The sequence below is a fragment of the Chiloscyllium plagiosum genome, unplaced genomic scaffold (assembly GCF_037043375.1).
Source record: "Chiloscyllium plagiosum isolate Xiang-an unplaced genomic scaffold, Cpla_swu_hap1 HiC_scaffold_34, whole genome shotgun sequence".
Classification (NCBI taxonomy): Eukaryota; Metazoa; Chordata; class Chondrichthyes; order Orectolobiformes; family Hemiscylliidae; genus Chiloscyllium; species Chiloscyllium plagiosum.
Window position 1 is genome coordinate 21,057,428 of NW_028270172.1, and position 14,526 is coordinate 21,071,953.

General features: G+C 42.9%; 1 protein-coding gene across 12 annotated transcripts in view; it reads right to left on the bottom strand.

The window, feature by feature from the left end:
• The window catches only part of fhod3b (formin homology 2 domain containing 3b), a 598,094-nt gene that overhangs the window by 186,670 nt on the left and 396,898 nt on the right, over window positions 1-14,526 (bottom strand). For all 12 annotated transcript variants that reach the window (XM_087978543.1, XM_043719366.2, XM_087978542.1 and 9 more), the window contains exon 7: window positions 10,605-10,716. In XM_087978543.1, coding sequence (XP_087834669.1) covers window positions 10,605-10,716 — 112 coding nt within the window. The remainder of the gene's footprint in view (window positions 1-10,604; window positions 10,717-14,526) is intronic.

Genomic DNA, 14,526 nt, shown 5'->3' on the forward strand with positions numbered 1-14,526 from the left:
AGGAGCTCATTCCAAGGCATTCTGGAATCAACTGTTCAGAAGTGAGGACAAGGCAGGATCAGGCTGCTGGGTTTCTCAGTTTCCCCTGCCTGACAACAGACGCATCTATCCTCTGTGTGACAGCAGGCAAAAATAAAATGACCACAATCAGTGAACCGACTGCATTGGGAACACATGTTATATAACACTGTCCCAACTTGCCCTGTAATTAATATCCAAAAGGGATATTTTTTACAGAATACCACAAATGTTACAGTATGGACACACTACAGAGCCACTACTTTTGGGGATTTCGGCCTTGGAAGTCAAGCACTGCCTCCACCAGTGTTCATTTCTCAAACAGTCAGCATACTCTTCTCATTCGCTAAAGATTATTGCTCCCCTTAAACTTGGTATTCTTGAGATTCTGTCCTGAGGAGTGCACGATGAAGAGCTCTGACAGTATGCTTTTTTTTTGCCTCAGCAGAACTCAGTTTTTTTTCTCTGATAAAAATATTGGCTCTTGACACCATCAGTGCAGAAAGGAAGCAAAAGGGTTAAAGGGAACAAATGAGAGAAGGTTAGAAAGGAAAGCAGAATGCCATGCCTTTATGTACCATCATTAAGAACCATCAGACATGAACCACAATATGAGCTTCACAGCCAATGTGATAATTTTTATTGTTAAAGTCACAGTTGCAATTCAGGAATTGTAGCAACTAATTTGCATACGACAACTTCCTAAAAACAGCAAAGTGATAATGATCAGTTAACCTGCTTGCATTATGTTGACTAAGGAATGAATATTGGTTAGGACACCAAGGATAACACCTCTGATCTTCACAAATACAGTGCCACAGGATCTCTCATGTCCACCTGACAAGGGAGTTCGGGCAATGGTTTAACATCATGTCTGAAAGATGGCACCTCTCAGTGCAAACTGACAGAGCTTTCAAAAAAAAAAGGAGTTAGAGAAACACTAGAGAAAGTTAAGGGGAGCTGTGGTGGAGAGATTCAGAATTTGGAGGGGTTTTAATAAAGTGAATAGGAATGCAGAGGAACCTCGATTATCCTGCATTCAATAATCCGAATATCGGATTATCCGGCAAGATCAAAAGGTCCTGACGCTCGGCTAAACTGTGTTATCTGGCATTCGATTAACCGAACAAAATACTCCCCACCCGTGTCCTTTGGATAATTGAGTTCCTGTGTACATAGTTTCCAGGGCAGGAGAGCTGGTAATCATGTGACACAAACTTCTTGTCAATGGTGGGAGGAAAACACTTCTTGCGCAATGAGTTTTAATGTTCGTGAATACACTGCTGGTGGTGGTGGATAAATACTTAAGGTCAACTGAGGGTAGGGAGCAGCTTTTTTCTACGAGCTGTTACAAACAGTGGGCCAAATGGCTTCCTTCTGACCTGCATTAGTCCAGGTTTCCAAAAGAATTAAGAAAATTCACAGCCAATGGTTTTTAAATACATTTTTGTATGTGTATGTAACACTGCTGAGAAGAACAAGTCTCATTCCTAGATTCATCCGTGGTCAGTGGATGTGACAACTGGGTGGCATGAACCCTTACAGTGACCACTAAAGCCCTTTGGTCACCACACAGGGAGGCAGCACCCTGCTGCAGAATAATGCTGCAGTGGTGTGGAACACCCAGCCGAGTGGAACAAGACAACGTCATTACCAAATGGTTGCAGATGTACTGCAGAACCGGGGCCTGCTACCCACAAACATGTACTCTCCTGGGCCTTTGAGGTCAGTTGGATTGCTGCACCAGAGTCAAGAATTCTGTAGAAATGTCATTATCTTCTCCAATTTAGTCCAACAATAGCCACAATTGTAGAAAGGCTCTGTTGGTTTCCGCACGTTTACTGAAACCTATTTCATCATCTTAGAATAGCTTTGGTTTGGCAGGCATTGCACACAAAGATGTGCATTTTTGGAGGGAAAGCGAGAAGGAGAGGGAGCAGGTGCAAGAGGGGGAGGAAGGAGAGGGAGAGTGTGGGAGGGAGAGAGAGAGAGAGAAAGAGGGAAAATGAGAAAAAGGAAAAAAAAAAAGAGTAGAAAGGCCAGAAAGCAAATGTTAATGATTGTAGCTGAAAGCCACATCAATAGAATGCCAGCTCATTTAAATGCTCCACAGAAAGAGTATAGTTAGGTCATCCGCAATCTTTGAGTCAATTTGTAGCAACCTCAAATCCACATGACAGTTCAAGGTGAAACAGACAAGTGATGTTTTGAAAACAGCACGTTGCAGCTGTGTATCAAAGGCTTCAAGCAATCACAATCCAAGTTTGTCATCCCAAACTTTTTTTTTTGAAGACATAAATGACTGTCTGCATCGAAGACTATCACCAAAGGTGCTGGGAGACATTCCAAATTTTTTGGGTCTCTACATTAAAAATATATTCAAACATTCAATTACAGATCGCTGGGTGGATTAAACAGACATGTGGAACAAATTCTTCCAGTCCAGAAGTGGAGGTAAATGCTCAGTTGGAAATACTGCCTCACAAGAGATTTATTTTCTTGAAATCAAAGTCAGACATGAGGTTGAGGATGGCAACAGAGAGAGACAGACAGAGACAGACAGAGACAGACAGACAGACAGAGACAGACAGACAGACAGACAGAGACAGACAGACAGACAGACAGAGACAGACAGACAGACACAGACAGACACAGACAGACACAGACAGACACAGACAGACACAGACAGACACAGACAGAGACAGACAGACAGAGACAGACAGAGACAGACAGAGACAGACAGAGACAGACAGAGACAGACAGACAATTAGCTAGTGAGAATGAGCAAGAGTGAAGGACATCCGGTTGTGAGCAGAAGGCTTCCTGATATGCTGTTTGCCATGTGAACAGATGGGAATCTAATGTTATCAAGCTTTTTGAAGCATTGCCTCATCTCAGTAAAACATCCTGCAAACATCCTTTCTTCATCAACACAGAACCGTGAAATTATCTGATCAGCAACATAATTAACATTGTCTCTTGCTGTTCACATACTTGAGTTTATATCTGATGAAAGGCTTATACCCGAAACGTCGATTCTCCTGCTCCTTGGATGCTGCCTGACCTGCTGTGCTTTTCCAGAGCCACACCTTTCAACTCTGAGCTCCAGTCCCCACTTTCTCCTTGATTTTATATCTTCCCAAACAATGCATATTACAGCCAACATTTGTCCTCCCATTCCTCTTGTATAAGATAGTGGGTCTGTGGACACACCTTTCCATTCATTTATGTGACACTTTTCAAGGAGAGCATTTATTGTTTATCCCTCGTTATCTTCACAAATGAGTTAGTATAAAATCTTTATTAACCACTGCAAGTGGTAGTTGAATTCATTCTTGTCAAAGGTACTCATTGCGTGGCGCTTGTGGAGGTTTGAATGCTAATTGTCACTCGTCAGGCCAAGACCAAGTGTTGTCCAGATTTTACTGCAGGGGTGCCATGGAATGTCTTATTATCCAATGAGTTGTGAAATGGAACTGAATGATGCACAACCATGAGTGAACAAGGCCACTGACCAGTGTGTAAAGATGTGTGGGCAGAGGATGCTGTCCTGAGAAAATCTGTCCCTGATCTCCTGGGCTGATGTAATTAGCCTCCAAAATGGATCTTAGCTGGATTCCAACTAAATGACGAATTTTCTCCAGTTATCAGCAAATTAATTTTACATGGCTTTCTCGATGCTGCACTTTGTCAAATGATGGTCAAGTGCAATTTTGCATGTCTTGCCTTTGGAATCCAGCTGTTTTGACAGCATGTGGGACTAAGGCCGTTATAAGGTTTGGAACTTTGCTGAACCCAAACTGAGCACTGGTGACCATGGTATTAGTGATGGAGTGCCTGCGGTTAGAATTGTCCAGGACCCATGTCACCACTTCACAGATGATGCAACTGCATCTTTGGGATGCAAATGCACCATCCTCATGGCATCTGGTGACAGATTGACTCAAGTTAGAACATCAACAACCACCTTGCTGAACATTGGAGATGGTTTGAAGGCCCAAGTGGACTTCTTCAGTTCCTATTTCTTAAGCAGGCATGATAAACAAATTCATGTGCTTCTCTGAGCCCCAAGACCTCTGAAACTAAGCGACAAACTTATTGGAATGCCATCACCTTTAGGTTTCCTTCCAAGTTACACATCATTCTTGAAAACTTCATGCTTCCTCCGGCATTCTGGCTGAAATCTTGGAATTAACATAATCAGGGGAACATGGTCATCATAACATAGTGCGTCAAGAAAAAATCCGATTCATCTTCTCCCAAGGACAAGCAGCATGTCCTTGCCAGCGTCAATACATCCTGTTAAAAATGCAGATTCTTTAGGCCAATTTAGTCACGGAGACTCACCTCAACACCTTTCCTCAGCCCCGAGAACAATTCTGAGCTGGTTTCTGGGCGACCCATTCTCTCTCTCTCCCTCTCTTTATGCTGAATGAGGGATTATTTGCAGAATGGTTGCCATTCATGAGTAGAACAAATAGTGTGAGAAAGTACAAGAGAACATTAAACCCCACTGCCTTGCTTCTTTCATCGAGCAGTACAAAACGTAGACCTGATGCCCCACATGCTTCCCATAGTCCTACAACTTCCTCAGTTTCCAACGATCATCCAATTTTGTCTTAAAATACAGTGTTCTTTGCCTTAACTAACCCCTATGGCAGAGGATTTCATTACTACAGAAAAAATTACTCCTAGCCTTTTTCCTCAACATTTTCGTGAGCAAGTTCATGAGTCCTTACCTCTGTCACCACAGCCAGTGGAAATAATCTTTTTTCCTGATTCGCCCCCAAACACATCCTTAATAATTAAATTCCAATCAAATTGTTTCTTAGTTTTCTAAAGTGGAAAGGGGGCTAGTCACTCCAGTTTTTGACTCATGATTAGAGTTATTAGTTTTGATTCATTATTGACTCAAATAGAGTAACATTTCTCTTGGAAGGTACAATGTACCTTCAAAAGTTTTAATGGCCTAAAATGGGCTATTTAAAACTGCAGTAGTCTCTCTACAGTTCTGGGGTTTTCAACTGATACTCCTTTATTCTCAGCTGAAGAATCGTATACAGTCGAGGGCACTGCATTATAGGAAAGATGTGAATGCACTGGAGAGTGTGAAGAAATGATTTATAAGAATGGTTCCAGGAATGAGAAACTTCAGTTGTGAGGTCAGACTAAAGAGGTTAGGATGGTGGTGCTTGGAGAGGAGAAGGCAGAGAGGAGATTTGATAGAGACTTTCAATACCCTGAACAGGCAGGATAGTGTAGATAAGGAGAAGCTGTTCCCACTTGTGCTAAAAAACCACAGGAGGGCGTAGATTTGAAATGATGTGCAAATAATGGGTGATGTTACACAGAGCTTTCACAGAGCTAATAGTTAGGGTATGGAATGCACTGCTGGGAATGTGGTGGTGGAAGGTTCTATGGAGGCATTTAAAAGGACATTGAATGATTACTTAGATAGAAAGGGTGTGCAGGCAGATGGGGAAAGGGAGGAGATTGGCACTAGGGAATAGAAGCTGTGCACGATGAGCTGAATGGCTTCTTTTTATGGTAACAATTCTGTGATTATGTCCTCTTATGGGACCTATCCAAATGCTATTAGTTCCACATGGTATTTTGTATTATCAGGAAATGTGGATGGCTTTTTATGGTCTCAACACAAATCCTAAAGGACCTTGTGCATCATCGATGTAGAGGTAGCAGCAGGCTCTTGCTGAACAACTGCTCACCTGTACAATATGGTTACATGTGACAGAATGGCGCATTGGCGTCAACACAGACTAATATTATAAAGGTAGACAGTCTGAGACAAATTAAGTCAACGACACCCATGAAAGTATCTGGTGTTAAAGCAACAAGGGAATGGGGTAGTAAAGTAAAAGGCTTCCACAGAGCCAAGGGCGATTATCAAATTGTTAACATCACTCTACAAATGCTCACTGACCTGCAGTAGCATTTCACAGAGCAGCCATATTCCTTATATTAATTCATTGGATGAGGGCATCGCTGGTTGGGCCAGCACTTATTGCCCAGAGAGCAGTTAAGAATCAACCATGTCGCTGTGTGCATGGAGCCACATGTGGGTCAGACCAGTTAAGGATAGCAGTTTCCTTCCCTAAAGACAGATAGGATAGTGAAGGCGGCGTTTGGTATGCTTTCCTTTATCGGTCAGAGTATTGAGTACAGGAGTTGGGAGGTCATGCTGTGGCTGTACAGGATGTTGGTTAGGCCACTGTTGGAATATTGCATGCAATTCTAGTCTCCATCCGATCAGAAAGATCTTGTGAAACTAGAAAGGGTTCAGAAAAGATTTACAAGGATATTGCCAGGGTTGGAAGATTTGAACTACAGGGAGAGGCTGAATCGGCTGGGCTGTTTTCCCTGGAGCATCGGAGGCTGAGGGGTGACCTTATAGGGGTTTATAAAATCATGAGGGGCATGAATAAGATAAATAGACAAAGTCTTTTCCTTGGGGGGTGGGGAGTCCAGAACTAGAGGGCATAGGTTTAGGGTGAGAGGGGAAAGATAGAAAAGAGATCTAAGGGGCAACTTTTTCACGCAGAGGGTGGTATGTGTATGGAACGAGCTGCCAGAGAAAGTGGTGGGGGATGGAATAATTGCAACATTTAAAAGGCATTTGGATGGGTATATGAATAGGAAGAGCTTGGAAGGATATGGGCCAGGTGCTGGCAGGTAGGACTAGATTGGCTTGGGATATCTGGTTGGCATGGATGGGTTGAACCAAAGGGTCTGTTTCTGTGCTGTACATCTCTATGACTCTATGACATTAGTGAACAAGATAGGTTTTTCTGACAAACAACAACGGATTTATGGTCATCATTTGACGCTTGATTCCAGATTCTTCTTGAATTCAAATTCCACCATCTGCTGTGGCAGATTTGAACCCAGCTCCCCAAAATATTACCTGGGTCTCTGGATTAACAGGGGAAAAAGTGAGGACTGCAAATGCTGGAGATCAGAGCTGAAAATGTGTTGCTGGAAAAGCGGAGCAGGTCAGGCAGCATCCAAGGAGAAGAATCGACGTTTCGGGCATGAGCCCATGCCCGAAACATCGATTCTCCTGCTCCTTGGATGCTGCCTGACCTCTCTGGATTAACAGTCCAGCAACACTGGACCAGTACCACTGGCTATTACCTACCCAAATGGAAGCAACAGTTATCAGACACAGACTTTAGATTGCCTTAACCTCAATTAGAATGAGACAACAAATTGCAGCCACTACAAACTTCAGGCCTCCACTGAAACTTTCTGAAATTCATGCAGCACAGGTGAGTTGCAATCTTCTACTAGAGAAAATCAGCTATAGAAATCATGGACTCTTTTAGAAGAGTGAAGAGATGATGTCATAGAAGCCTTTAAAATCCTAACAAGATGAGACAGGAAGGATGTTCCTGATTAGCAGGGAATCCAGAAGCAGGGGTTACAGTCTGAGGATATGGGGTAGGCCATCGAATGAAGAGAAATTCCTTCACCAACAGAGTGTGGTGAACCTATGGAATTCTCTGCTACATAAAGCAATTGAGATCAAAATATTGAATGTTTTCAAGAAGTAGTTAGACAGAATTCTTCAGGCTGAAGGGATCAAAGGTTATGGGGGGAAAGTAGGTACAGCATAGTGATTTGGAGAATTAGCCATAATAATATTGAACAGCGTAGCAAGCTGAACGGCCTACTTCTCTTCCTATTTTTAAATGTGATTTGGACTAAGCACATCTGAAGATCCAGGCAAGAGCTGAGGTTCACCTGACAACTGATCCTGTGCAATTATGGAGTAATGATTCTTTTTGCACTGATGCCTGAGCAACATGTGGAATCAATCAATCAAGAATCCCCAGCAATCTTATAGGACAGCAGGAAGCCATACAGTCCATCATGCACGCTGTTTGAATAAGCCTTTCACTCCACACTTTTGCATCATGGGAGAGTGGAGGAAAATGGCATTAAGTAGAATATCAGCTACAAGATAGTTTTTTAAAAATTATTCATTCACAGACTGAGGGCATCATTAGCTAGGCCAGCAGTTATTGCCCATCCCCAGTTGCCCAGAGGGCAGTTAAGAGTCAACCATATTGCTGTGGGTCTGGAGTCACATGTGGGCCAGACCAGGTAAGGATGACAATTCCCTTCTTTAAAGGGCATGAACCAGATGGGGTTTTTCCTGACAATCATAATCATCATTAGTCTCTTAATTCCTAACTTTTTCCCCCCAATTAATTTTAAATTCCATAACCTGCCATGGCAAGATAACAATCCAGCAATAATAACACTAGGCCATTGCTTCTCCTAGTGGAAGTAACAGTAATCAGCAGAGCTCGCTGGAGGGCTGAATGACCTACTCCTGCTCGTATTACTGGAGTTTTTCTTTGCCCTGGTCCCTCTGCACGAAAGCACACTCAGTGCCTGAAGCATTGCTATTGGAAGAAGCATCTTCTATCTGAACGACAAAGCTATGCAGGTCACACTTTCTCCAAATGGCAGGTTGGCAACAAACTTGGACCAGGCAGGGAGTGAGCACTCAAAACTGCCAGTAACCCAGCAATGCTACTGCTGTTGGGTGTGGTGCCCAGAGTAAATTACAGGTTGGAAAGGTTTAGATCAATTTGCCAAATAACCCAAGCTACTCAAATGAACCATCCCTGGAGTTCAGAGTGAAGACTTCTTCACCAATGAGATAGCAGGACATAAACAAACCTGACCTGAAGCCCCTGGGCCCTAAATTCTACCAGGATAAACCAGAAAAATTAAGAACCATAAACTCTGGGAGATTATCAGATATTGGCCAGGGAACCACTAAAAAAAATGTGCCACCTCTAGCGTGGTAAAATCTTCACAGCACTTCATAGGAGTATCATAAAACAAAATGGAGCATCAAGCCACATAAAGTATCTACTGGTCAGTAACCAAAAGAATGTGCCAAAGAGGTAATGCTTTTTTAAAGGTAATTCCTTAAAGACCAAAAGAACAGGACCAAGTCAGATTCTATTCAGGAGTGAATGCCAGAGCTTGGGGCTGAGGCAGCTGAAGTAACTGTTGCCAAAGGTGGCAAGAGAAAAGGGCAATGATGGACAAGAAGGTGGAATTGGGGATCTCAGAGACCTGAGGGCGGCAGGAGGAAATGGGGAGGGGTGAGACCATGAAGGCAGATGAATAATATAAAAATTCTCACATACAGAGAGGAGCACTTCAGTTTAGAGTCAACAGCCTTTAACATAGCAATTGCAGGAGTTACAAAAAAAAAGTTTGCGAAATTGTTTGTGTTCTGTATGCGCTTATGACACCACTAGAAAATTTTACCAGCTCCTTTCTCTCCATTGAAGTCAGAGGATCTGTAGTAGTAGTATGGCTATATCAAAAGGCCATCTCTCCCATTGACAATATTTGTGGGGAGGAACTGGAACAGCAAATGACAATGGAGGGGAGAGTGAAATGGTCATTTCAGAAATATGCAACCACAGGATTACACATCATCGAGCATTCCAACTGGATCTTTGTGAGAAATTCTGAAAAAAAAGTTACTTAATTGAAGAGACCGTCAAGCGAGGTGTCCCACTGCAGGATGATGTACAGCCAAAATCACAGCTATAACTTATAATACATCACCTTTAGTCCAACATATTATCCCAAGCATTAGCATGTCCTGCACCCAGAATCACTCAATCATTAAAGATAAACATGAAAAAATCTTAAAGCAAGTTTAATACTGATTAGATCAATTTTGCAATTGCTGCACCTAGCAAAGGGGAAACTGTTCAGATTATTTATTCAGCATTTTAAATACAGTGAAGCAGAGCAAAAATATCATACTGCTTACAGGATAGAACCTAAAGAATGGCAATGCAGGCATGCTAGAGTTGCTAGAGCTGGTTCTCTCATGGATTCTCTCGTAAGGGGAATAAAAAGGTCTGGGCTCGATAACATCTACAAGGTGGTGATGTCAGCATCTGGAGCAATAGTGGCTCCAATACACAGGCAATGCTGCTTGAATCCAGTCTCTAAATTTAATCCGCCTCTTAATTTTGTAAGAATGAGAATCAGATCATTGGGATAAGCAAACAGTGCCCTCAGCCTATCTATTCATGGGGAATTTGTAACTAGCTTAAAAGATAACAGAGACAGATTTCCACAGGTCAGTGGATACATTTGTCCCCTGTGTGGTTCTTTGTTCACACCGTGTTACAATCCTGTACACCAGTGACAATGTTTTAAACAAGAAGCTCATTGTATTTGACAAAGAAAGCCTCAGCAGCAATAACACTATTTCTGAACAGAATGGAGATGATTGGGTAACTTCCCTGACAATGAGGTGTGGAGACAATGCTGTAAGGACCTACAATTTTAGGAAGGGCAATTTATTCCATTTAAATAGATACCATAGACTTCTGCAATACGGTGTTTAAACAGACTAATGTGCTGAATAAACACAAGTTGTTTGATTCATTAGCTAACATGATTTTGTCAGTGGACTGTCTTTGAAAGGGATTTGACAAAGAACAGAACATGGTTGCAAATAATTAGGACAGTTATGATGTCAAATGACTGAGCGAATAAAATAAAACAATGGCACTCACCCCTCTTGTGGTCCACTTTAGTGACAGCCTGGATAAGAAGCGGTGCATTTGATTCAGTGTACTCCACAAACACTAGCAGCAGCTTCAGGGCTGTCTTCACCACCAGGCGGAACTACATAACAAATAGAGACAAAGAGAAATGTTGCTCCAGCTTCAAAACGGGTGAAAGAATTTCAATATCCTTCCATGCACAAATAACGTCCATAGAGATCAGTCTGCATTCACACAAAGTGCAATCACAGTCATCAGCTCTACCTTATAGAACCCCAAAAGCAAAGCATCTGATAAGACAACATAAAAAAAGGTTACTGCTCAAGTTAAGAATTCATGGTGTTATGTGGTGGGGGCTTCTTAGCTCACGAAAGGAAGTTGTCTGAATAAATGGGTCAATTATGTTGGGCAAACGATAACTAGTGGAGTGCCACATGGTTCAGCATTCGAGTCTCAATTATTTACAATCCATATTAATGATCTAGATGAAAAGGCTGATTGTGCGATCAGATTTGGCTACAGTACAAAGGTGCATAGGTAAGCAAGCTGTGGGAAGGATGCAAAGGGAAATGGGCTGAGAGTTGAGCAGAAATTTGGCTCCAACTTCACAAAGGGTGAAAGGACTGCATTTTACTTTGCTCAAACAACCTCCCAGACGTCAGTTTGAATTCATGGAAGGTACCCAGCAACACTGACTGATCATTTCTCAACATTGTCCAAATGAAATATTGGCCTTTTTTATTTAAACCAACTCCACACCCCACCCCCCACCCCAAATCCCCGACAAGGGAGGAGAAGTATAGAAGTTTTGATATTATTGTATTGAAGCCTCCCTGGAGTACTGTGCACAGTTCTGGGTCTTATGTACTTATACTGGTATTGGAAGCAGTTCAGAGAAAGCTCAAAGATTGATCCCTGGAGTGAAAAGTTTTTGAGAAAGCATTTAGCAAGCTGGGCCTGTATTCATGTGAGTTTAGAAGAATGATACATGATCTTATTAAAACATGTAAGATTGAGAGGGGGAGAGCACATTCTGAAAGGGAAGATGCTGCAAATAAATGCTTCCTCTTCTGGAGAATCAAGAACTCGGGGCACAGATTAAAGATGAAAGGTCTCCCATTTAAGAAGGGGAGGGGGGGGGGGGGGGGAATTTCCTCTCTCCAAATGTCATCATTCTTGAGAATTCTCTTCCAGAGGTAGCAGTGGAAACTAGGCTATTGAAAAATTGAATCTCTTCATAGAATTGTACAATCCCTATGGTGTGGAAGCAGGCCATTCAACCCATCAAGTCCACACTGACTCTCCAAAGAGCATTTCCCCCAACCCACCACACCCATCCCTGTAACCCTGCATTTCCCATTGCTAATCCACCTAACCTACACATCCCTGGACACTACAGGCAATTTAATATAGCCAGTCCACTTAACCTCATCTTTAGACTGTTCAAGGCTGGGTTTGATAGAGTTTTGATTGAGAAGAAATCCAAAGATTATTGGAGACAGGCAGAATAGCATGTTGAGGACATGAATCAGATCAGCTGTGACATGTTGAATGGTGAAGCAGGCTTAAATGGGCCAATCAGCCTGTTCCTATTCTCTTGGAGAAAGTGAGGACTTCAGATGCTAGAGATCACAGTCAAAAAGTGTGGCACTGGAAAAGCAGGTCAGGCAGCATCCAAGGAGAAGGGGAATCAATGTTTTGGGCATAAGCCCTTCATTAGGAATTTGGGGGGGAAAGAGGAGACGTGGAGAAGGAGGGTGTGGGTGGGGCTGGGGGATAAGGTAGCTGGGAAGGAGATAGGCTGATACAGGTGGAGGGTGATCGTGACAAGTTGGAGGGGAGGGTGGAGCAGATAGGTGGCAAGGAGGATGGACAGGTAGGACAGTTCAAGTGAGCGGTGACAAGTTGGAGGATTGGATCTGGGGAGAGGTTGGGGGGGGTGGTGGTGGGTAGCGTAGGTGGTGGTTGAGATAAGGAAACTGGTGAAGTCGACATTGATGCCGTGTGGTTGAGAGTCCCAAGGTGGAAGATGACTCATTCTTCCTCCAGGCATTGGATGCTTTGGACTTGGTGGTGGAGGCGGCCCAGGACTTGCTTGTCCATAGCGGAGTGGGAGGGGGAGTTAAAGTGGTTGGCCACGGCAAGGTGGGGTTGTTTGCTGCATATGCCAGAGATGTTCCCTGAAATGTTCTACTAATTGGTGTCCTGTCTCCCTAATGTAGAACAGACCACATCAAGAGCAACGGACACAGTAATTGAGGTGTTTAGATGTGCAGAAAAATCTCTGCCAGACGTGGAAGGATCCTTTGCTGTCTTGGATGGAGGTGAGGGGTAGGTGTGGGCACAGGTTTTACACTTCTTACAGCAGCAAGGGAAGGTGCCAGGAGTGGAGGGTGGGTTGGTCAAGTTCCTATTCTTTAAGAAAAATACTTCATTTTTGCGAAATGGAAGGATTGCAGAAGCTGAAGACCTGAAATATTTTAAAAAGTTTAGAAACTCAGCAGATCAGTAGCATCTGAGGAGAGGGAAACTGAGTTCACACTTTGAGTTGGACTCAAAATATTAACTTTATATCGTACCTTTAAAGCTGAAAGATGTCTTTTCTCTTGGCAGTGCTATCAAATGTCGAAACAATTCAGTACATTTTGAAAGATTCCTTAAAGAAGGGAACAGATGTACAGAGACACCGAGGTTTAAGGAACAAATTCCAGGATTTAGGGTCCAAGCAAATGAAGTTACAGCTGCCAATGGCAAACTGATTAAAATTGAAGGTGTTCAACAGATCAGAATCCGAACGGTTATCCTCCCATAACGTCCTTATGAATGTATTCTAGGCACAGTGGCTCAGTGGTTAGCACTGCTGCCTCACGGCACCAGGGACACAGGTTCAATTCCAGCCTTTAGCGTCGGTCTGTGTGGAGTTTGCACATTCGCCCAGCATCTGCACGGGTTTCCTCTTGGGGCTCCAGTTACCTCCCACAATCCAAAGACATGTAGGTTATGTGGATTGGCAATGCTAAACTGCCCACAGTGTTCAGGGATGAGCAGGCTAGGTCGATTGGCCATAGAAAACGAAGGGTTACAGGGATAATGTAAGGGTTTGGTTAAGCTTGGGTGGGATGCTGTTCAGAGGGTCGCTGTGGACTCGATGGGCCGAATGGCCTGCTTCCACACTATAAGGATGCTATGTCCAATTAGCCTTGCGCCTGTCTGTAGTTTCCTTCCTCTCTCCTTTCTTGTATAAAGATGCTCTATTTGTAGTACTTCAATCCATTGGGAGTGTTCCAAAATCTAAGCAATTTTACAAACGATAATCAATGCATCTACTACCTCTGCTGCCACTTCTAAGACCCTAGAATGAAGGCAATCCAGCCACAGAACTTGTCAACTTTTAGGTCCAATCAGTTTCATTGCCTCTGATCCCTGGAGATGATCATCATTATATGTTGACCTCTCGCCATTGCCTCCTGATTTTCAATTATCTTTGGGAAATTTATAAATATTCTACCATGAAGACAGACCCAAAATACCTGTTGCGTACACCTACATAAGTATCTTCACACAAACAATGTATCATTCTCATTACAAGTGTTATGTACATTTAGACACAGGGCCTTAAATTCTGGTTTTTACACTATTGTTTATAATCTTTGGTTTCATCTGCTAGTGCACTCAAAGTTTTATACGCTGTCCTTTTTTGTCTCATATTGGCAATTATTACCAAAATTTCTCCTCTGCTCTATTATTTTGCTTTTTTTTTTCATTTTGAGGAATCGCCCCTCACTTGATACCTGTCGTCCATTATTTTATTTTAAATTTTGCTCTATTGTCCTAGTTGTACGATACACGTCCCAGCACAGTTCAGGTGTAGGGTCTCCCATTGCTGCCATGTTCGGTAATGTTGGTGCCAATGCCCCATGACTTTACAGAA